The sequence below is a fragment of the Mytilus trossulus genome, chromosome 2, assembly GCF_036588685.1.
Source record: "Mytilus trossulus isolate FHL-02 chromosome 2, PNRI_Mtr1.1.1.hap1, whole genome shotgun sequence".
In the NCBI taxonomy this organism is placed as follows: domain Eukaryota; kingdom Metazoa; phylum Mollusca; class Bivalvia; order Mytilida; family Mytilidae; genus Mytilus; species Mytilus trossulus.
This window is the reverse complement of record NC_086374.1, coordinates 22414142-22437704: the sequence shown is the minus strand read 5'-3', so window position 1 is coordinate 22437704 and position 23563 is coordinate 22414142. Positions and strand designations below refer to the sequence as shown.

Below are 23563 nucleotides of genomic sequence, written 5' to 3'. Positions count from 1 at the left end.
GGAATTTTTGTGTTTACGTTTCGTATTCTGGTTCCTATTACTGCATTTAAAAATCGTAAACCAGTGCACCGGAAACGTGACTGGTTGGCTTTCCCTGACACCCAAAAGCGAAAATTTGTTCTGGACGATACCAGTCGCATCCGTCATCGGACATTTTCAATTTTTTACAAGTTGATGAAACATCATTTTTTTTATTGATAATTTAAGAAATTAAGACATAAACGGTTCATTATCTTAAGAAAAAGGGCTGAAGCATTGTATTTGCAGTGTGTAGCAGTTTATTTGATAAAAAATACAACTTATCACCTCGAACATTTTTGCAAGTTCCGGTGCTTGTCACTCGAAAACGTACATCAACCTAAATTTTGATGGCAAAATAAGTTTGTTTCTTCATTTAAACGTGATAAAAGTTGCCTCTAGTAAATGTTTAATCCATTTATTGCATTAAAAACGTCATGTTCCTTTCCAAATAACTTGTCAAACATCGTTTATTTTTGTAAATTTTCTTGCATTCGTCCGCCATTTACCGATTTCTAAACTATGGATCTGAACCGGACCAGCTAAGACCGAAATCCGTACTTTTACAATAATTATTATGGACGCACGGACGAAACAGCTGACAGACGAATATTGACCACAAAGGGAAAAATTATGTATGTCACATGCATTGAGAGACTTTTAGTTACATCTAATTGATTGGTGTCTATAATTCCCTATATTTTATTTTTTATGGATTGAATTTGTTTAAAACTTGATTAAAGTTGCTTAACTCTGAGACTATCACACTAGCTAATATCAATATATATTATGGACCATGTTAATAACTTATATATTTTTTTATGAGAAACACTGAATTTCATACTTAAGATAGTTTTTTGAATTAAATTGTAATTGATATATTATAATTTCTTTACATTTTTCAAAATAAAAAAAAAAAACAATTTAGTGCTAGATATTAAATATTTAGTTGGAAGTTTCTCACAAGAACCTAAGTAAACTTTTAATTTGAAATGTTACTTTAATTGTTTACTCAGATATGAATTGAACAATGTAAAAAGAACATTATTTACATATGACCCTTTATAATATAGTAAAATCCAAACATTGTAGGGCACCATACGAATGAGCACTTCTCTTTCAAATCTCACCACTTCTCCCTATCAGGTTCAAAAAGAGAAGTCACTTCTCCCTATAATGATGAAGAAGTGTGAGCCCTCCAGATATCCGTAAACCAATTAAAAAAAAAAACTGGAAAGATCTAGTTTTAATTTATTTTTTTCCCTCCTCCTACCCTAAGTTTTTTGGGCTGATGTCCGTAAACCAACTTATTAAATAAAAACGGCCTAACTGTGTATGTAGATTCTTAATTTTTGGCCCTGTTTTCAAATTGGTATACATTAAAGTCCAAAGGGTCCAAAATTAAACTTAGTTTGATTTTAACAAAAATTGAATTCTTGGGGTTCTTTGATATGCTGAATCCAAACATGTACCTAGATTTTTGATGATAGGCCCAGTTTTCAAGTTGGTCCAAATCAGGATCCAAAATTATTATATTAAGTATTGTGCAATAGCAAGAAATTTTCACTTGCAGAGTACTCAGCAATAACAAGAAATCTTCAATTGCACAGTATTGCGCAATAGCAAAAAAATATCTAATTGCACAATTTCAATTGGAGTTATCTTTCTTTGTCCAGAATAGTAGTTGAATCAACTTAAATCATTGTTTTATACAATATATACAATGTATATTCACTTTTACTACCAGCTGATAAATTAAAACAATCTTTACCATTCAGTGATAACAAGCACTTTTTTTACATTTTCATATTTTATGATGTATTTAAATGAGTAATTATTGTTGCAAACTCCATTAGAAATTTGAATTGAGATCAGTTTTGGAATAAAGGAAAAGGGGATGTGAAAAAAAATTGAGGGGGGGGGGGGGGTTTAATTTTTCTCATTTGAAATTTCATAAATAAAAAAGAATTTCTTCAAACATTTTTTTGAGAGGATTAATATTCAACAGCATAGTGAATTGCTCAAAGGCAAAACAAAAATTTTAAGTTTATTAGACCACATTCATTCTGTGTCAGAAACCTATGCTGTGTCAACTATTTAATCACAATCCAAATTTAGAGCTGAATCCAGCTTGAATGTTGTTTCCGTACTTGCCCCAACCGTTCAGGGTTCAACCTCTGCGGTCCTATAAAGCTGCGCCCTGCGGAGCTTTACGTTGGTTTGTGAGTTAACCATGATGAGTCACAAGTAAAGTTTGAGTTTTGTTCCGCTTCACTAATTTTTGTCGAAATTACAGGCTTTGGAATTTGATAATTGTTGAAATCACAGTTATACAGACTTTTTTCCAATGCTTTCAGATATTGGACTGATTTTTGGTATGTGAGTTAAACATGATGAGTTACAGATCAAGTTTGAGTTTCGTTCTGCTTCACTAATTTTTTGTAGAAATTATTGGCTTTGGACTGATAAATTGTTGAAAATCTCAGTTATATGTTTGTTTTTTTAAAGCCTTAAGATTATGAGCAGATTTAGTATATGTGAGACTACTACATTTTTTGTGTCCGCATGTGTTGCAGAATTTTCAAATTTTTGAAATGGGGCCATTCGTGTCGTTTTGACACAACTAGTTTTTATAATGACTTAATAAATAGTTGCTATAGTAAAGCATAAAACTTCTAATAATCGTGATAGAAAGAATAGGAATAAATTCTCATTTTACAGTAAGTAAACACAGAAAGTTACAATATATAATCTGATATGTGTTGTTTATTTGTATAGGTATATTTACATGCAATGGTGAGAGATGCTCATGGAAGGAAGATGAGTAAATCCTTAGGAAATGTGATAGATCCATTAGATGTTATATATGGTATAACTTTGAAGGTGAGTAGATATATAAATAGTACAGAAATGAAAACTCTAGGGATATACTTGACAATGACCCATAAAAAGCTACTAAAGTTCTTTATTCATCATTTAATCAGTCCACTTTCCACAAAAGGTCTGACAATGCGTTTAAAAATACATCAAGATTAGCACTACTTAAAATTAAAAGGTTTGATGAACTTATATCACCTTGTCTTCTGGTACCAACTATTGTGTATTTTCTCTGGTTTTCTCATCTATATGGGTAAATTTCATTGCCAGTATTAAATGTTTGATTGCGGCAGCCACTTGAAGGGGGAAAAGTATTGTACAATTTGAAGTATTAAAGTAGCAAATATTCAAATTTTAAAGTAAATTTGGATTTTATTAGATAAATACTTACCATCATAAATTCTGAGTGTAACCCCAATTGCGTCATAGGTCAGATGGAAAATCCCAACTAAAAATAAACGTATTCTCACTGGTCCGGACATATACCCCTGTTTGCCCATATTCTTCCATTCAATTTCCTCAAGACAGAAAACATAAGGAAAGGGGATGAAGGGGAGGTGGGTGGGACCTATAATTTATGATGGTAAGTATTTATCTAATAAAATCCAAATTTACTTTAAAATTTGAATATTTTATAGCTATAAATACGTTACCATCATAAATTCTGAGTAACAGAATCTAACGTAAAGCTGAATCCCCTGTAACAGAAGAAACAGGAGGAAAGTTTAATCTTTGTGCTGAAACTATAGGTCCAAGAGAGTATAAACTCTCGGCAAAAGTAGCCATAGATTGAAGGTAGTGAGATATAAAAGAGTTCTCATTTCTCCAGAAACCTGCAGACAGTACCTCTTCCAAAGATGCACTGTTAAACAGAGCCCAGGATGTAGAGATACCCCTAACATCATGAGCTTTAACATTAAAACTATTTAAAAGTTCTGCCTTAGAAGAACCATAAGCTAAAGATATGCATTTGCATATCCAAGTAGAAATAGTTTTAACAGAAAGATCTGAGATTCCTTTTTTAATAGGAATAAAGAGTCTTGAGTTAGAAACAGAACGTAAACTACACGTTCTTTCCAGATAAATAGAAAGGATTCTTACTGGACATAAAAGTACAGAAATAGAATCGCTAGGGAGTGCAGGAATCACAACTGGTTCTGCACCCTTATCTGGAATCTGATTCTTTGCCAAAAAAGCAGGATCCGTTAAAAGAGTAACAGAAGATTTATCCCTGTTAAATCGAAGGCAAGCATCAGAAATAGAGAAGGCATGGATTTCACTCCTTCTCCGTCCAGAAGCCAAAGCTAAAAGAAAACAGCATTTATAGGAAAGAAACCTTAAATCTATTGTTTCTGCTGGTTCAAAAGGAGGAAGTTTTAAAAAGGATAAAACTAGTCCAAGGTCCCACTTAGGAACTAAAGTTTTTTGTCTTGGTCTTTCAAGACTAAAACTACGAACCAAAAGAGAAATATGTTCATTGATTCCAAAATCTGGGCCACCAGAAATATGAATAGTTCTTGAGATAGCTGATCTATATCCCTTAATAGTAGAGGGACATAATCCTTTGGATTCAAAAAGAAAAACTAGAAAGTCTGCTAATTGTTGTACAGTGACTTGGAAAGGATCAATTTCCCGCTCACTACACCAATCTGAGAAGATTGACCATTTTGCATCATAGACAATGCTAGTGGAGTCTCTGACAGACTTTGTGAGATGCTTGGTTGCTCCTTCAGAAAAACCTCTCTTTCTGAGGCTAACCCTGAGAGAAGCCAGGCGTGTAGATGAAGTTTTTCTGGATTTTGATAAAGAACCTTGCCCTTGATTTGAGACAGAAGGTCTGGTCTCAGAGGTAGAACTAGAGGACAAGCACATGATAGGCGCAGAAGGTCTGGAAACCAAGACTGTTTTGGCCATGCTGGAGCAATAACTATGATCTTGCAATTTTCCCCTGCTATTTTCTGAAGTACTGGGGAGAGAAACCTGAAAGGAGGGAAGGCGTACCCGAACATTCCTTTCCAAGATAGGCTCATTGCGTCTACTGCAAAAGATTTTGGATCTGGAACCGGAGACACAAATGTTAGAAGTTTGTGATTGAGACTGGTCGCAAACAGATTTATCTGAGGTGACCCCCAATGAAGAGTCACAGCTTTGAAAACTACTTGAAGTAGTTCCCACTCCGTGTTTACTGGAGCAAGAGATCTGGATAGAGTGTCGGCTAGAATATTGAGGTGCCCCGCAATATGTCTCACCACTAGATGAACCTGGAGTTGAAAACACAGAAGGAGAATGTCTCTGGCTATCTGATAAAGAGAAGGTGAATGAGTTCCTCCCTGATTCTTGAGATAAGCTACAACTGTTGTGTTGTCCGTGGCCAGAATGACAGACTGATTCTTTAGAGACATTTGGAAATGATTCAGTGCAAACAGAACTGCTTTCATTTCCAATACATTGATATGCTCTTCCAAAAGATCTGGACTCCAGACTCCCGAGATTGTAAGCCCCTCCAGATATGCTCCCCAACCGAGGGTGGAGGCATCTGTGAATAATGTTAGACTGGGAACTTGAGGGGACAGACATAGGCCCCTCATTACATTTTCCCGTACTAACCACCATTGAAGGTGTGGAAATAAAGGCTGAGTGATTGGAATCAATGCTTCCCATTCTTGTGAAGCTGCAATCCATAACTTGTGTAGATAAAACTGAAGCGGACGAATGTGAAGTCGTCCCAATGGAATTACATCTGCCAGAGAGTTCAATAGACCCAGAAGTTGCAAGAATTGACGTGCTGTGACTGATTGAACCGTCAGGAATAAATGTATTTTCTGACATAGTTTTGTAAATTTCTCCTCTGGTGGGAGGACTAGGCCTACACTGGTTAGGAAATGTTCTCCCAGGAAAACAAAGTCTTGAGACGGAATTATCTCTGACTTTTTCCAAGAGATAAGGAAGCCTAGGGACAGAAAACAATTGATGACCAAATCTGTCTGAACCCTCAATTTGATTGGGCAAAATTCCTTGAGAAGGGAATCGTCCAGATAGGAATGAATCTGAATAGACAGGGAATGAAGGTGAGCTATAGCAGCCTGCATGATTTTTGTAAAAGCCAAAGGGGCTGTAGACAGGCCAAAAGGGAGAGCCTTGAACTGGAAAACTTTGTTGTTCCAAACGAAGCGAAGGTATTTCCTGTAAGTTTTGGAAATGGGAATGTGGAAATACGCGTCTGAAAGATCCAGAGAAGTAGTCCACATTCCCGGAAGGATTGAAGCCATGATGGATCTGTTTGTTTCCATTTTGAAGTGGGGAACAATAAGAAATTTGTTCAGAATAGATAGGTCTATGACTGGCCTCATTCCTCCCGTCTTCTTTGGAACCAGAAAAAGACGGGAATAAAATCCCGGAGACAGAGTTAAGATCGACACCTCCTCTATTGCAGCTTTTTGTAACTTAGTGTCCACTTCTACTGACAGAAGTTGACACTTGACTGGGTCTTGTGTATGAGACAAACTTATTGGAACTGCAGATAGAGGAGGTGGGTTCTTGAACTGAAGTGTTAATCCCCCTCGAATTATTGACAGCACATAACAGTCTGAGGTAATTTTCTTCCACTGATTTAGGAAAAAACTTAACCTCCCCCCTACTGGTATTGATTTTTGAGGAACTTGTTGTAAATTTTCCCCTGGGGAAGCTGTCAATAACGTACGAGGGGGCAAGAACCTAGGTACTAGACCCAGGTTTCTTGGAACCCTTAAAACCACCAGAAGGCTTACCTGAGCTTTTTCCTGAGTTATTGGGTTTGTTCTGCGGTTTGCCGTAGTTATTCTTCCTTTTCTTAGCAGAAGAAGGAGGACCACCTGAAGCAGAAGTACTATTAGAACTAGATGTAGCATTAACCGACCTCTTGCCATTAGTAACTTGTACACTAACTTTGACTGGAGGAGGATTTTTGCTGAGTTCCTCTTGAACCCGCTGTAAGGGTAAACCAAACATCTTGTCAGAGAGTGGAGATTTCAGTAAAGAATCTTTCAAAGGCTCAGCTATAGAAATGTTTTCAAGAAACTCTGCTCTTTTTGATAGGGTGCAATTAGCAATAGAACCCATTAAAAGCAACTGAGATGAACCTAAAGCTTTATCCAGTTGAAGTAAGAAGGATCGTACTTCTGCTGGAACAACCGAATCTTCGCTGTTAAGCAAATGTCCGGTTGCAGCTAGAAAATGTTCGGCTGTGCCAAGAACTTGAGAAGCACTACGAAGGAGATTCTCAGTCTTTGACCAAACAGGTTGAGTGAGACGAAGACCATCTACTGGCTTTTTTCCCAATAAAGATGACATAGATTTGTCACAACTGGGAACAAGTCTACCCAGTGAAGAATCAAAGATATCAAAATCCTTGTACTTAACCTGATCAGTAAAGGATGACATTCCAAATCCTGAGATATTGTTATTAGAAACCTTTTCACTAGCAGAATTAGCGATACCTTCATTAATAAATTGTAAAGCAAAAGCCATATGGCCAGATTCAGGAAAAGAATTGTGAGAAGTCACAGTATCCTGAGAAATACCACAGGAAGCCTCAAAAGTTGAAGAAGGTTTCTTCGGCTTGGAAGGAGAGAGAAAAGGGATATGTGCTTCATCCCTCATCAAGGTATACACCTTATCCCTAAGATCCTTCAAGGAAGGAGGATCCTCAGTCTCCTTGGTGGGAGGTTGTTGAGCTGACTTAGAAGAAGGCTCAGGGGCCGTCTTCGATACCTTGGGAGAAGAAGAACTTTCAACATCCTCATCAGTGAGGAAAGCCCTTTCATGACTCCCAGGGGAAACAGAAAGCTCGTCATCCTCCCTCTCATCACATTCTACAGACTTAGCTGGAGAAGGTTGATGAGAAGAAACTCTATTTTCCAGTAGAGTCATACGACTGGATAGAGTATGGAATTCTGCCTTGAAAGACTCACCAAAGTCTAAAAGTAACTTCTGTAAACCATCCAAAGGTGATGCATGATCAGAAACCTGAGTACCATGTGAAGAACTAGAAGCTTGAGAGTCAGGTACCGTGGTAGAAGGAGCTACTGCAGAAGTCAAAGATACTGCTACGGGTAGAGCAGGAGCTAAAGGTGGTGCAGTAGCTACCCCAGAAGGGGGACCATAGAAATTGTCCCTATAAGGCCAAAAACCAGGTTGGTTTGGCATAAACCCACCATAAGGGTAAGACTGTGGCCAAGGTGGCTGAGACCATGAGGGTAAAGGTTGTGTGCCCGTGTTGGGAAGCATATACCCACAATAGGATAATGGGGGTCTAGAACCTGGCAAGTTCAAGCCCATAGCTGTACCTGGGACAGAACTAATAGTACCCGCTGAATTAACAGACCTAGATAAAGTATGAGTCACCGAAGTTGACGTAGGTACCCCCCCAAAATGCATGGCCGAACCTTGTGAAAGGGTCGGATAGGTAGCATTACCAGACACCGTTGTCGAAACTCCGGTCAATGTACTGGTAGTTTGGGGGGGACTTAAAGGTAGTGACCCATCTAAGAGATAGTCCGAACCAGGAATACTTACATACGGACTATTTAAATTAAAGTCCATAATAAATTTTACTTTAGTCAAAAAAAACACAAATAATTTGTTTAGAAATTTAAACAAAACAAGGGAATATATTTCCAATAAAATACACAATATATATGAAAAGCAATTAAGCTATTCAAAAAACTAAACACTTCTCTGTTGAATCTTTTTGATGTGCACGTGTGACCGATGTCGCAGATGGAAATTGAATGGAAGAATATGGGCAAACAGGGGTATATGTCCGGACCAGTGAGAATACGTTTATTTTTAGTTGGGATTTTCCATCTGACCTATGACGCAATTGGGGTTACACTCAGAATTTATGATGGTAACGTATTTATAGCTATAAAATTGTATTTTTCAGGACCTCCACAGTAGACTTGAAGATGGTAATTTGGAAGAGAAAGAGGTTAAAAAAGCACAGGAAGGACAGGTAAAAAGGAAATGAATAAAAGTGTTTTTAGGATGTGAATAAGGTTCTCAATAGTACAATAAAACAAAAAAGTGTTCAAATAACTCTACATACCTACAAGTTCTTAAAGGGAAACTTGAGAACATGCAAGGTTGGTGTTAATTACATTTAAAAATCATTAAAGTTATCACATTATAAATTAAAACCTCCATCTTTAATCATAAAGGCAAAACAGATATGATCCATAAATAATTTCAAATTATTTACAATGGCAAGTAATTTTTTGTCATACCCAAAATACAGTAACTTTTATTATTCATGAAAAATTACAGATCTAGTTTCTGCTATTACAATTTTAAGAAATTCATAATGCATAAAAGACATTAAGTTTTCATTTGCAATTTTTGGTATCACTGTATAATTTCAGAAAGCAGATTACCCCAATGGTATCCCTGAATGTGGAACTGATGCACTGAGATTTGCCCTGGTTGCATATACTTCTCAAGGTAGTATTTTAATATTTATGGGTAAATTAATGGCATCAACTTTTGGGTATAATGCAATAAAGTTATTTTTGAGAAAAAAATCTATCCTTTGTGACACGTTGGACCAAATAATATTTAGCATCTATCAGTATCCTTCCATTTTTAGCTCGCATGGCCCAAAGGGCCAAGTGAGCTTTTCTCACCACTTGGCGTCCGTCGTCGTCGTCGTAAACAATATACATTTTGAACTTCTAGAGAACAACTGAATGGAATGGAACCAAACATAGCATAAATGTTCCTTATGAGGTGCTGACCAAGTGTTGTTACTTTGTAGCCGATCCATCATCCAAGATGGCCGCCAGCCGGGGACTTAGTTTAACATAGGACCCTATAGAAAATGCATACAAATGACTTCTTTTAGAGAACCACTGAATGGAATGAAACCAAACATGGAATAAATGTTCCTTATGAGGTGCTGACCAAGTGTTGTTACTTTGTAGCCGATCCATCATCCAAGCTGGCCGCCAGTGGGCGTCTTAGTTTAAAATAGGACCCTATGGAAAATGCATACAAATGACTTCTTTTAGAGAACCACTGAATGGAATGAAACTTAACATGGCATGAATGTTCCTTATGAGGTGCTGACCAAGTGTTGTTACTTTGTAGCCGATCCATCATCCAAGATGGCTGCCAGCAGGGGACTTAGTTTAACATAGGACCCTATGGAAAATGCATACAAATGACTTCTTTTAGAGAACCACTGAATGGAATGAAACCAAACATGGCATAAATGTTCCTTATAAGGTGCTGATCAAGTGTTGTTACTTTGTAGCCAATCCAGCATCCAAGATGGCTGCCAGCGGGGAACTTAGTTTAACATAGAACCCTATGGAAAATATATACAAATGTCTTCTTTTAGAGAACCACTGAATGGAATGAAACCAAACATGGCATGAATGTACCTTATGAGGTGCTGACCAAGTGTTGTTACTTTGTAGCCGATCCATCATCCAAGATGGCTGCCAGCAGGGGACTTAGTTTAACATAGGACCCTATGGGAAATGCATACAATTGACTTCTTTTAGAGAACCACTGAATGGAATGAAACCAAACATGGCATAAATGTTCCTTATAAGGTGCTGATCAAGTGTTGTTACTTTGAAGCCAACCCATCATCCAAGATGGCTGCCAGCGGGAAACTTAGTTTAACATAGTACCCTATGGGAAATGCATACAAATGATTTCTTTTAGAGAACAACTTAATGGAATGAAACCAAACATGGCATGAATGTTCCTTATGAGGTGCTGATCAAGTGTTGTTACTTTGTAGCTGATCCATCATCCAAGATGGCTGACAGGGGGGAACTTAGTTTAACATAGGACCCTATGGGAAATATAAACAAATTACTTCTTTTAGAGAACCACTGAGTGGAATGAAACCAAACATGGCATGAATGTTCCTTATGAGGTGCTGACCAAGTGTTGTGACTTTGTAGCCGATCCATCATCCAAGATGGCCGCCAGTGGGGGACTTTTGAATGAAATCAAACATAGCCTGAATGTTCCTTTCCTTATGAGGTTGTGTTGTTACTTTTAGCCAGATTTTTTATTTTTAATATGATTTCAAAAACCCAAGTAGAATCAGGTGAGCGATACAGGCTCTTGAGAGCCTCTAGTTGTAAGAGACTTAAATTTTTGATAGATTTTTATCAAATTTATATCAAAGGTTTATATCTTACAGCAATGTCTTAAACCAATTAAAGAAATCAGTGTCAATCAACTGTTTTCATAAGAGTCATTCCATTTGGAAATACACTCTGACACGTAGAATTCTTGCCAGATGTTTATTAAATTTATATCAAAATTTTGTATCAGTTAAGTCTCAGACAAGTACATAAATCATTACAAAAGAGTTTTCACCCTTGAAAATAGTAGTTATATAGAAAATTGTATCTGATGGCAGAGAACATGCCTTGCACGTCTGTAGCATCCTATAGTCAACTTTAACGCTATGAACTTTTTCTTGAAGAATAGTCCTAGCTGAGTGTATAATACATTTGTTACAAGATAATAACAGTTTATTTTATTTTATTTTTCAGGAAGGGACATTAATTTAGATGTTTTAAGAGTCCAAGGCTATAGATTTTTCTGCAATAAATTATGGAATGCCACAAAATTTGCAATGATTGCTCTTGGTGATAATTTTAAACCAGAACCAGAACACAAGGTAAGACAACAATGACCAACAGATCTTAGATAAACAAGACTTGGGGAATAGTAATTGAGTATTGGGGTGCTGAAAATATGTCATTTCTATAATAATAATTCAATTTACAATCCTATAAAATTATTAGAAAAAACATTCAATGCTTATAATTACATTTTTTGGTAGGATCATGAAAACTTGATTTCTTTTAAAAAAAAATAATATTTACCTGTACACTTTAGTTGGGGAAGCTTGTGTCGTTAATGTTACATTTGATTTTAAAATGATGTATAATTTCAGAATGAAGCTAGATTGCTATTAGCCAATTAAAATAAAGTCCTATAATGAAACATACATGTAATTTAATTATTGTAAAATAAGAATAACAAAATGAACAAATTGAAGTAGTAGCCTTGCAGATTTCTCCATTTTCACATTAGAGAAGCAAAGATGTTGTCTGTACCTAGATTTTGAAATTAATACATATTTTTAGATCAGAATCTATTAAATAAATTTAACTGATGATTTTTTATTATGATTCTTTTAATAGTTAAGTGGAAAAGAAAAAGAGATGGACTTATGGATACTGAGTAGGCTGAACTATGCTATAGAACAGGCTAACCTAGGATTTGCTAATTATGACTTCCAGACAGCTACTACTGGATGTTATAACTTCTGGTTGTATGAACTTTGTGATTGGTACTTGGTGAGTAGAATTCACATATCTATGGATTACTATACATAATTCCAACAACATTACTTATAACCTAGAAGACTGCATCCAATTGTCTGATGTGTGATTGTTAATGGGACATGTGTACTAGACGATTTCCTCCAAATACAGCCAAAATCTAATGTGTTCAATATTCTGTCATAATCTTCATTAGGGCCCCGCCTAAGGCAGGTCGCCCTATAGTGATCAGTCTGTCTGTCTGTCCGTCTGTCTGTCCGTCCGTCCGTAACAATTTAGTGTCCGCTCTATATCTCGAGAACCGTTATCATTTCAAAGTTTATACTTGATATCCTTTTTAACCAACACCAGAGGGTGTGTCATGATGTATGTACAACTTCCTAGGTCAAAGGTCAAGGTCAAAAACTTTGGTTTCAGTTGACAACCCTGTGTCCTTTGGTGAAGATCGTGTCCACTCCATATCTAGATAACCGTTATGATTTTATACTTAATACTTAACATGATTATTAGTTAACACCAGAGGGTGTGTCATGATGTATGTACAACTTCCTAGGTCAAAGGTCAAGGTCAAAAACTTTGGTTTCAGTTGACAACCCTGTGTCCTTTGGTGAAGATCGTGTCCACTCCATATCTAGATAACCGTTATGATTTTATACTTAATACTTAACATGATTATTAATTAACACCAGAGGGTGTGTCATGATGTATGTACAACTTCCTAGGTCAAAGGTCAAGGTCAAAAACTTTGGTTTCAGTTGACAACCCCGTGTCCTGTGGTGAAGATCGTGTCCACTCCATATCTAGATAACCGTTATGATTTCAAAGTTTATACTTGACATTCATTTTAACCACCACCAGAGGGCGTGTCATGATGTATTTACAACTTCCTAGGTCAAAGGTCAACGTCAAAAAAACTTTGGTTTCAGTTGACAACCCTGTGTCCTTTGGTGAAGATCATGTCCGCTCCATATCTAGATAACTGTTATGATTTCATACTTAATACTTAACATGATTATTAATTAACACCAGAGGGTGTGTCATGATGTATGTACGACTTCCTAGGTCAAAGGTCAAGGTCAAAAACTTTGGTTTCAGTTGACAACCCCGTGTCCTGTGGTGAAGATCGTGTCCGCTCCATATCTAGATAACCGTTATGATTTCAAAGTTTATACTTGACATCCATTTTAACCACCACCAGAGGGCGTGTCATGATGTATTTACAACTTCCTAGGTCAAAGGTCAACGTCAAAAAAACTTTGGTTTCAGTTGACAACCCTGTGTCCTTTGGTGAAGATCGTGTCCGCTCCATATCTAGATAACCGTTATGATTTTATACTTAATACTTAACATGATTATTAATTAACACCAGAGGGTGTGTCATGATGTATGTACAACTTCCTAGGTCAAAGGTCAAAAACTTTGGTTTCAGTTGACAACCCTGTGTCCTGTTGTGAAGATTGTGTCCGCTCTATATCTTGAGAACCGTTAGGATTTCAAATATTATACTTGACATCCATTTTAACCAACACCAAAGGGTGTGTCATGATGTATGTACCACTTCCTAGGTCAAAGGTCTGTCTGTCTGTTGGTCTGTCCATCGCTAACAAATTTGATCCACACTTTATTTTGAGAGGACAGCTGTTATTAATTCATACTTTATACCTGACAAACATTTTCAACTTAACATAAACCATCACCAGAGAATGTGTCATAATGTATGCATCCTAGGTCAAAGGTCAGTCCGTCGGTCTGTCCATCCGTTTGTTGTTCTTAACAAATTGTGTCCGCTCTACCTCTTGAGAACCATAAATATTTCATACTTTATACTTGGTGGGTCATAATATATTGAAGGCATAATTCTAAAAATATGTGACAAATATCAATTGGGCAGCACCTTTAAACATATTGTTCAAAAATCAATCCATATATCCAGAAGTCACCTTAGAGTAGTCAACAATGAGTTCACATCATGCAGTCATATCACTATTATACTATGAAAGTAAGTTGAGAATATTTATCAGTTTTAACTTAAAATCTTAGATTAAAATCACACGTGAGACTATGTAATAACTTCAAATAATGCTTCATATCAGATTATCCATACAACTTATTTACCCCCACGTTATTGACAGCGGGGCCCACAGAGATGGCTCCCATCTCAATGATATCTAGTTATATTTATTTCTACAATAACAAATTTACTGGAAAATGATACAGTTATACTGTATCTAGGGTTATTTTTGCAGGTGTAAAATTTCGCGATTTTCATTGAATAAGGTATACAAAATATTTTGGCAGTTAATATTTTGGGGGATTCAAAAATCTTATCAACTTCGCATATGCCATTTTACATTTGTGGAATTTAACTTCTTGACATGCCAATCTACTTATTTATATATATTTAATTCATCTCATTATGTTTTTCAGGAACACATCAAACCACTTATTTATGGAGATAATGAAGAAGAAAAGACTGTTTCAAGAAATGTCTTGTATACATGTTTAGATGTTGGTCTTCGGTTGTTACATCCTATCATGCCTTTTGTGACAGAAGAACTGTATCAACGGTTACCAAGGAGATCAGATAAACATGCACCTAGTATATGCATAGCTCCTTATCCACATGTTGATACAGTATGTATTTTGTCTGTGTGTCTATTGGTATAAAGCATATCAATGATGTGTGGTGAAAGAAATCAAATAGAATCTATACATAACCAAGGACTTATATACGTCCCTGACATAACATAAAAAACAATGTTAAAATATTTAAAAGCTTTGTAAATACATTTAGGATTTTCTCAAATGATAAGCTTAAATTTAAGAATTATATAACAGAGAATTATTTAGATTAAGAGTTTATTAAGAATTCTAGAAATGAAAATGTTTAGATCATGGGATCATGGGCTGTTACTGTAGCACTGTTATTAGTTTTCTTCTTAAAAAAAGGCTTTCCATTGGCCACAAACTATTTTGTGATCATGTATGTATGGTCGCAACACTGTGATCATGTATGTATGGGTGGTTAAACCTGTGATCATGTATGTATGGTCACAACACTCAAGCACTGTGGTTTTCAAACTTTTTTATGTAATGGTCAATGTGCTGTTACCATTCTGGAAAAAAGTTAAATTATTGTTGTCATTTAATAATCATCAATGTTGTGTTACCATTCTGGAATTTTCAATCTAAGGTTACGTTTGAAAGATCAATTAAAAGATAATTAACACTACATCGACCATTCTGGAATGGTAACACTACATCGACCATTCTGGAATGGTAACACTACATCAACCATTTTGGAATGGTAACACTAGATCGACCATTCTGGAATGGTAACACTACATCGACCATTCTGGAATGGTAACACTACATCGACCATCCTGGAATGGTAACACTACATCGACCATTCTGGAATGGTAACACTACATCAACCATTTTGGAATGGTAACACTAGATCGACCATTCTGGAATGGTAACTCTAGATCGACCATTCTGGAATGGTAACACTACATTGACCATTCTGGAATGGTAACACTTCATTAAACATTATCAAAAATAATACTTTGAACAATGCATTTTTTGTAGATCCCAATCAGCAGTACAAAATAAGAAGGTGATAATAGAACCTTAAGATATGTAAATTAATTATCCATCAAAACTTTAAACTATAGCATACTGCTCCAATTAGAAGACCATAGATTCCATTGACGATGTCAGCAAATGAGCCAGATGTTAATTTATTATATTATGTCACCTACTATAGAAGCCAATACAGATAAAAATTGATTATATTACTCTTCATTTTGATTGTCATCTTTTTCATTTAAATGTTAACATATATGCAGTTGGCTGTTTCAACTACAAATTCGAAATGAGGATGAAGAAATGTGTTAGTGTTATGGAGGTAAATCAGTCTACCAGTCTAAATAAATTTCTGAAGATCAAGTTTCAGTGGAAAATAAAATTATTCTGACAGATATATGATCCAACCATAAGTCATATATTATGTCTGTTACTTTAAGTGCTTTTCCAAAACCAAGATACTTAATACATTAGCACCATTTTTTGTTTCTGACAGTTTGACCTGACTACACTTCTGACTTTTTTTTAATTACAGATAGAATATACCTTCTTCCGGGAATTGATCAAGTTTGTTTTTGCTCATTGTTGAAGGATGACCTATAGTTTTTAAATTCTATGACATCTGTTGTCTGGGGGAGAGTTGTCTAATTAGCAATCTTACCACATCTTAAATTAGTTCACCTGCATTAGATTAACTATTTGACTTATAGTGTGAAAGGGCAGTTCTATAAAAAGTATACTGGGGACCCAATGAATGAAAAATTGAATTTACCACTTTGGATGGGTAAAATTTTCATATTGTACACAAGTAAAACAAATACAGGAATTGAAATCACCTTCTAATTGGTTGGCTACTTTATTTTCAATGTGCTTTCTATAAATACTAAGTGTCTTTTAATAGTACAGCTGAAGTGTTTGTGGTAAATGATGATTTTTTTTCATAATAGATGTTGCTGTCTTATTGACTCCTTTCCCACATCACCTTTATTCATATAATCATCATTTATATATGATTGCAAGTTATGGTTGGTAACTTTAATTACTTCTAGGCTCTTTTATATATTTGAAAGCTGCTATTCATAAACTTTTTTAAAATAATAAAGTGCATTATATCTGTTAAAATAAATATTTTATTTAATATCTGTCAATGGCTTCTTTGACAGATTTTGGTAGGTGTCCATTGTTGGTTAATTGGAAACCACTTTTCCAAATTTGGTCTCTGGTTATTTTTTCAGTAAAAGGCTCCCTCTTTCCTCTCTGTCCTGAAATAGGCACAGTGCATGGAGACCAGCTTGTAGTCTTGCTGCCCTTATACCATAGTATTTGTATATTGTGACCACAAATTGACATTACTTTTCCAATTTGTGGCCACTCATCGCTGTATTTTTCCAAATTTGTTAATACAAAATCATCTGCCTTGAGACCTTCCTCCACTATGATTGGTTGAGACTTGGCAGGCTTTGTTTTCTTCCCAAGGATAACCTGAAAAAAATGAGCAACCAGTTGAAGTGTATGGTTGATGCATTTATTATAAGATAATAAAACATATGAATATTTGCAATATTTGTTTGATTCAATGTACTTGATATGTATTATTTTTTAATGAATATCTATCGAGTTGTCAAAATCTACTGTTCATGTATTTACCAAATAATCAAAAAGAATGGTATAATGCATGATAGGTACAGATTTGACCCTCATTTTAAGTTCAATGGTAAGAGGTAAAAAATGTTTAAGTTGTCATAAAGACATGTGAAAGTTAAATAGAACTATTTGTGTCAAAGTTTTATTTGAAAACAATGATTTTTTCATCAAAAATAGGTCAAAAGTAAGTGATATTGAGGAAATTTGACAAAGTTGTCCAGATTTTAACCAAATTCAGGACCAGTAAACATAGAGCGCATGCGTCAAGAAACTAGATATTCAAGGTTTAACATGTAAAATGTCATGACAAACACTTTTTTCAAAAATAAATTTTGTCTGCATATGTGCTTTAGGTTTCTTGTCCAAAAAAATAGATAAAATTTACCAATTTTCATTGATTTTTTTGTGGACAATAAAAATGAGTACTGTTTATGACGTCATCAGCAGAACACAAGAACTTCAATTTTCAACAAAAAGGCTTTGTTTGTACCTAGTCACTATTTTATCTATGATTCACTGTGATAGTGGTCAATAAATCGTAATTTGAAATTTAGTGTAAAAAAGAGAGCTATTCAAGAGCAGAATAAAAGAGCATCTAAAATTAAAAATGTATATAATGTAGACATTAATAATCAAAGGAATAGGTATTGTGCTGTATAATAACTGGGATGTTTAACTCTTGTTTAGTAGCTGTAAGAACATATTGGTATGTGATTCTTGTTATATAAGCTCTTCTGTGTTGTTCAAATTGCAGATCTGTAATGTAATCTCATCTCATTTGGGACCCAGTTAAATCTTGGCTTTTGAACTGAATGCATTCTTGGAAACATTTTTGCAAAGGCTACACTGTAATATGGGATTTGTTTGAAAATACCCTTCATTATGGAATTTCCAAGGAATGATGTGACATTTTTTTCTCGTTTAATGGTTTGATAAGTAAAATGGTAAAAGACTTCATCATACACAGACAATTTTAATATGGTTTCAAATTAAAAAGGTGTATCAATATTCACATATACATGTAGGTAGATATACTATATAAATCATCACACATGTACGAAAACAAACCAATACACATTATGATTATATTGATGTGTACAGTTAATTATACATATTTTTCTAGTTCTTGTTACAAAAAATTATTAGAAATTGCATACCATCTATAGAGAAGACAGTGATATTCAGCTTGTTTGAATTACCCTAAATACTGTTTATAAATACAGTCAATATATCATCAAAGAATTATGTATGTGGTAGCAGTCTTTGACCATTCCAGAAAAGTCAATGTGCTGTTACCATGGTTTATGTAGTGTTACAATTCCAGAATGGTCTACATGTAGTTGTCATTCCATAAAAGTAAGTGTAGTGTTACCATTCCAGAATGGTCGATGTAGAGTTACCATTCCAGAATGGTCGCTGTAGAGTTACCATTCCAGAATGGTCGATGTAGTGTTACCATTCCAGAATGGTCGATGTAGTGTTACCATTCCAGAATGGTCGATGTAGAATTACCATTCCAGAATGGTCCATGTATAGTTACCATTCCAGAATGGTCGATGTAGTGTTACCATTCCAGAATGGTCGATGTAGTGTTACCATTCCAAAATGGTCTATGTAGTGTTACCATACATACATGATCACAGTGTTGTTACCATACATACATGATCACAGTGTTGCGACCATACATACATGATCACAAAATAGTTTGTGGCCAATGGAAAGCCTTTTTTTAAGAAGAAAACTAATAACAGTGCTACATTAACAGCCCATGATCCCATGATCTAAACATTTTCATTTCTAGAATTCTTAATAAACTCTTAATCTAAATAATTCTCTGTTATATTTGAATGGATGTTCTGAATTTAATATTAGAATTGTCTGGTCCTCATTAGTTGACAGTGTTCATACCCTTTTAGTGTCTTCTTAACTTTTATGAAAATATGAAATATGAAATGAAAATATTTATTCATATAGACCAAAGAACAGTGATGTGAACAATTACATCCCACCATACAGCTTTCAACAATTTACAAGTTTAGATGAACATTCTATGTTTTTTTTAAATTGAAGATTGTGTTTGAAATGTTGACTCCCAAAAAAATGTACATTTCTTGCAAATGTTTTTCATATTGATATAAAAACTTGATTTTCCAGTACCCACACAGATCTACCAATCTAGAGTCAGATGTTGATTTGGTCCAGACTGTTGTTAAAAGTATAAGATCAACTCGAGCAGATTATAATTTAGTCAATAAAAATAAAACTGATGGTGAGTAATCCACAGATGATTCAGCTTATGATGTACACAATGTAGGGTAAAAGTCAAAATCAACATTGAACTTGACCTCTATTTTGTCATCAGTAACAACATATTAGAATTTGAAAAGCTTTGGTTGAATGGTTCATGAGAAAATGCATGGACCGACTGGAAACACCATTTTTCAATCTTTCAAGAACCATAACTCTTGAATGGTAAAAGTCAAAATCCTCATTATTTGACTTGACCTCCATTTTGTCACCAGTAACAACATATTAAAATTTAGGAAGCTTTGGTAGAACAGTTCATGCATAAATGCACGGACACGACTGGAAAAGCCATTTTTCAATCTTTCAAGAACCATAACTCCTGAATGGTAAAAGTCAAAATCGCCTTTATTGAATTTGACCTTCATTTAGTTGTCAGTAACAACATATCAAAATTTTAAAAGCTTTGGTTGAACGGTTCATGAGTTAATGCACGGACAACATTTGATTGCCGCCCGACTGGCGAGCATCCCCAAATCAATTACTGACATTTTTGTCACAAAAATCCGGTTAAAAATGTAAAAAAAAAAATTCTATCAGAAAATGTTAAATAAAAAGACATTATAACAAAGTAACTTGTATATCTGTTTTAACACTTCAAAGAAAGTTTCACTCAACTTTGTGAATAAAAACATTTGTAAAGAAGTTTCTTAATGTACTGTAAATTCAAAAATTATTGAGTGCATTTATTATATTGCGATGTTAAATTTTAGACTAAATGTGATTTTAATATTTGCAATACTGAGAAAACTTTCATATAAAAAAATCAAAATGAGAATTTGAATTATTGTGATAATAACCCTGTCACATTTTTCGCAATAATTTCTGAATTTACAGTTATAATATATTATATAGGATATTCAAGTCAGATTGGCTTAATCACAATGATGATAGTGCTGGTCATTTTCTGTCACATTTTATATTTTGTTAAATGTTTAAAAAAAATAATTGCAGTCGTATAAAAAGTTGGTAATATATTTTGTTTTCTATTACAGTGTACTTAAAGTGTGATACAACAGAAACAGCCTCTATATTGAAGAGGTACACAGATCTGATAGAAACCTTGACATTTTGTGCTAGTCTTAACGTTCTGGTTGGGGACTCTCCACCTGAGGGATGTGCTGTACAGACTGTGTCAGCTAAATGTGAATGTCACATCATGTTAAAGGTGATTATTACAGTCAAGATTAGATTTCTAAACATTGAATTATGGGTATATTGAAGACATTTGGGAGATTTCCTCAAGAGTATGCAGCACAAACAACTTAGATTTTCTAATAATAAAATCTATTTTTATAAGAAGAGTAGAGAGAGACAAATGGTGCACTTTTTATTGAAATGTTTACTTTGAGGGCCTTAATCATTTTGCAAGAGCATTAGAAGCTACTTCATTAAAATCATTTATAAGTTAACTTGCATGCATGATATTAAACATTATAGGTATTGTCAATATTTTTTAAAGTGTGAGGATTTTAAAACTGGAACATATAGCTGATTAAAGGAACAAAAGACTGAGAAAGTTACTTGAATTTTGCTGCATGTGATTTGATCTGAAAGAAACTGTTCCACCTAATAAGCATAATACATATGAAGAGGGCATAATAATGTAAACTGTCCAAGGGACAATAGTATTGACAGAAACATAGTAAGGCTTAAGCAACAAGCAGAGCATTGTAAATCTTGAAGTCAATACAACTGCCCTTAGAGCATATATATTTATCATAAAGATTCTCTCTTCATACATAACTATTGTTTAATGCTCAAAAGTATAACTGGTCTCCCAATTGGAATGGAATGTGCCTGTATGACAGTATTTGATATCTTACTTATATTATTTGATGCAGTCATATGATGACTAAATTCACAATGATAAATTTTTATTTTGTTATAGGGTATAATTGATATTCCAAAAGAAATCAGTAAACTGAATGGCAAGAAAGACACACTGTCTGGGCAGTTACAAAAATTAAAAGACACAACAGCTAAAGAAGATTACACTACTAAAGTACCAGAGGATGTCCAACAAAAGAATTCTCAGAAGGTCAATATTTAGTTTATATGAAATTCTATTACAGCCGATTTCAATGAGTGTGTTGGAAAAAGTAACATCTTTGGTTATCTTGCTTGCTAGCTGAACCGTGAAGTCATTGTTAGGTTTGGTAAACTTCTCTCCTTTAAGAGTAGACTAGTCCAACAGATAACAAATCTATTTGTCTGTAGGACTTCGCTACTTAGAAAGGCGATAGTATACTTTACCTAACAATAAATTTACAGTTTAATAGCAACCAAGCTAACCAAAGATATTACCTTAAGCTACACACTCATAGAAATGGGCTGTAGGTTTATTCACATATAAAACATTTGCCATCTAAGAAGACACTTATACAATAATCTGTTTACCAATATGAAATATTTTTCACTCTATGTGCAGTATTTTTCGTTGGAACAGCACCTAATCATTTTTCATTATTTAGGGGATGAGTGTCTCAGCCTCTGACAATACTCGGCAAAAAGTTTACAGACTTCAAAGACGAGATGAATTGCTAACTACTTCACATTAAATCATGCTTGTGTTGTCCAAAGATTGCATGTATAGCAGCTGAATTTGAATACACAATTCAATCTAAATCTATTGGAAATCATATCTTCTTTGACAACTATAACTTTAAAGTATTCCAATACAGTTTCATTAATCTGATAGCAGTCTTTAGATTTACACTTATAAAGGATTTATAATTATTCTGGTAATACCTTAGCCTGTGCTTCTAATTTTTTATTTTCTCTTTTGTTTGAGACACAGTAAAAATTAACATTAGGTTATTGTAAAAGATCAAGTCAATGCACATTAGATTCTTCTAATAGGTCAGTCATATTGAACTATGAAAGTGTAATAATTTAGGCAAGACTTTTCTGTTTTATTAATATTTTCCTATATTTTTATTTTCAGATGAGTGAAACAGAAATAGAAATAGAAAAATTAACACAAGCCATAGCTACTTTAGGAAGAATGTAGTCTAGCAAATTTTATTTATGGATAGAAGACACAGTGAAAACATTCATTAAATATCTTCATGAGAGTATAAAGCAATTATGTTTTACTTAGTTAATTTATTTGAAGTTAATTTACAAACATGAATGTTTGTTGTGACAGACTGAAATTTCTGTCATTAAGTATAGTTGCAAGGGTCAGTATGTAGTAATGTAGTTATATAGACCCACTTATACTCTGCTCCATTTAATTGTATCAACTTAAGCACTGCCTTCATATGTCTACTTACAGCAACTTCACCTTATTGGAACTGTTGGGAGTTTAAAAAAATATTTTACTGGTTCACAGATTTCCTTACACATTTATTGTATGAATCTAATAATATGGTAAATTATTTTTCTCCTAATCACAGCATAGAAATTTTCTTTCTTTTTTAAATATTTAAATAATTTTAGTGGCAAACATCCATAAATTTTTAATTACTTGATAAATGCATGGTTCAATATTAAGGTCAGATAATTGTTATGATTTGACTTTCACAGAATCTTTCTGATGGGGCATATGAAGTGGTTCATCTGAATTCCCTGAGAAAATAATGCTGTATAAATACCCTTAAAAATAACGTGTCCATTCAAGCATCCTGTTATTCCTAAATCCAGAAGATTTAACTGTTTTTTTTCCTGAATTCCCTACCTCTTTCTTGCATGATGAGCTTTGCATATTTCATTTTGTCAAATTTTAAACCTATTGTATACTAAGTATTTTTTGTAGCACTATTTTTACTAATTTCATG

The 23563-nt window shown here is 34.4% G+C and overlaps 1 protein-coding gene across 1 annotated transcript in view; it reads left to right on the top strand.

The window, feature by feature from the left end:
- The window catches only part of LOC134706747 (valine--tRNA ligase-like), a 52529-nt gene extending 29735 nt beyond the window's left edge, over positions 1–22794 (top strand). Inside the window, exons 18-27 of the mRNA XM_063565961.1 lie at positions 2797–2901; positions 8819–8887; positions 9294–9372; positions 11451–11578; positions 12108–12263; positions 14676–14882; positions 19632–19746; positions 20777–20949; positions 21673–21822; positions 22729–22794. Coding sequence (XP_063422031.1) covers positions 2797–2901; positions 8819–8887; positions 9294–9372; positions 11451–11578; positions 12108–12263; positions 14676–14882; positions 19632–19746; positions 20777–20949; positions 21673–21822; positions 22729–22794 — 1248 coding nt within the window. The remainder of the gene's footprint in view (positions 1–2796; positions 2902–8818; positions 8888–9293; positions 9373–11450; positions 11579–12107; positions 12264–14675; positions 14883–19631; positions 19747–20776; positions 20950–21672; positions 21823–22728) is intronic.
- The last annotated feature ends 769 nt before the right edge of the window (positions 22795–23563 follow it).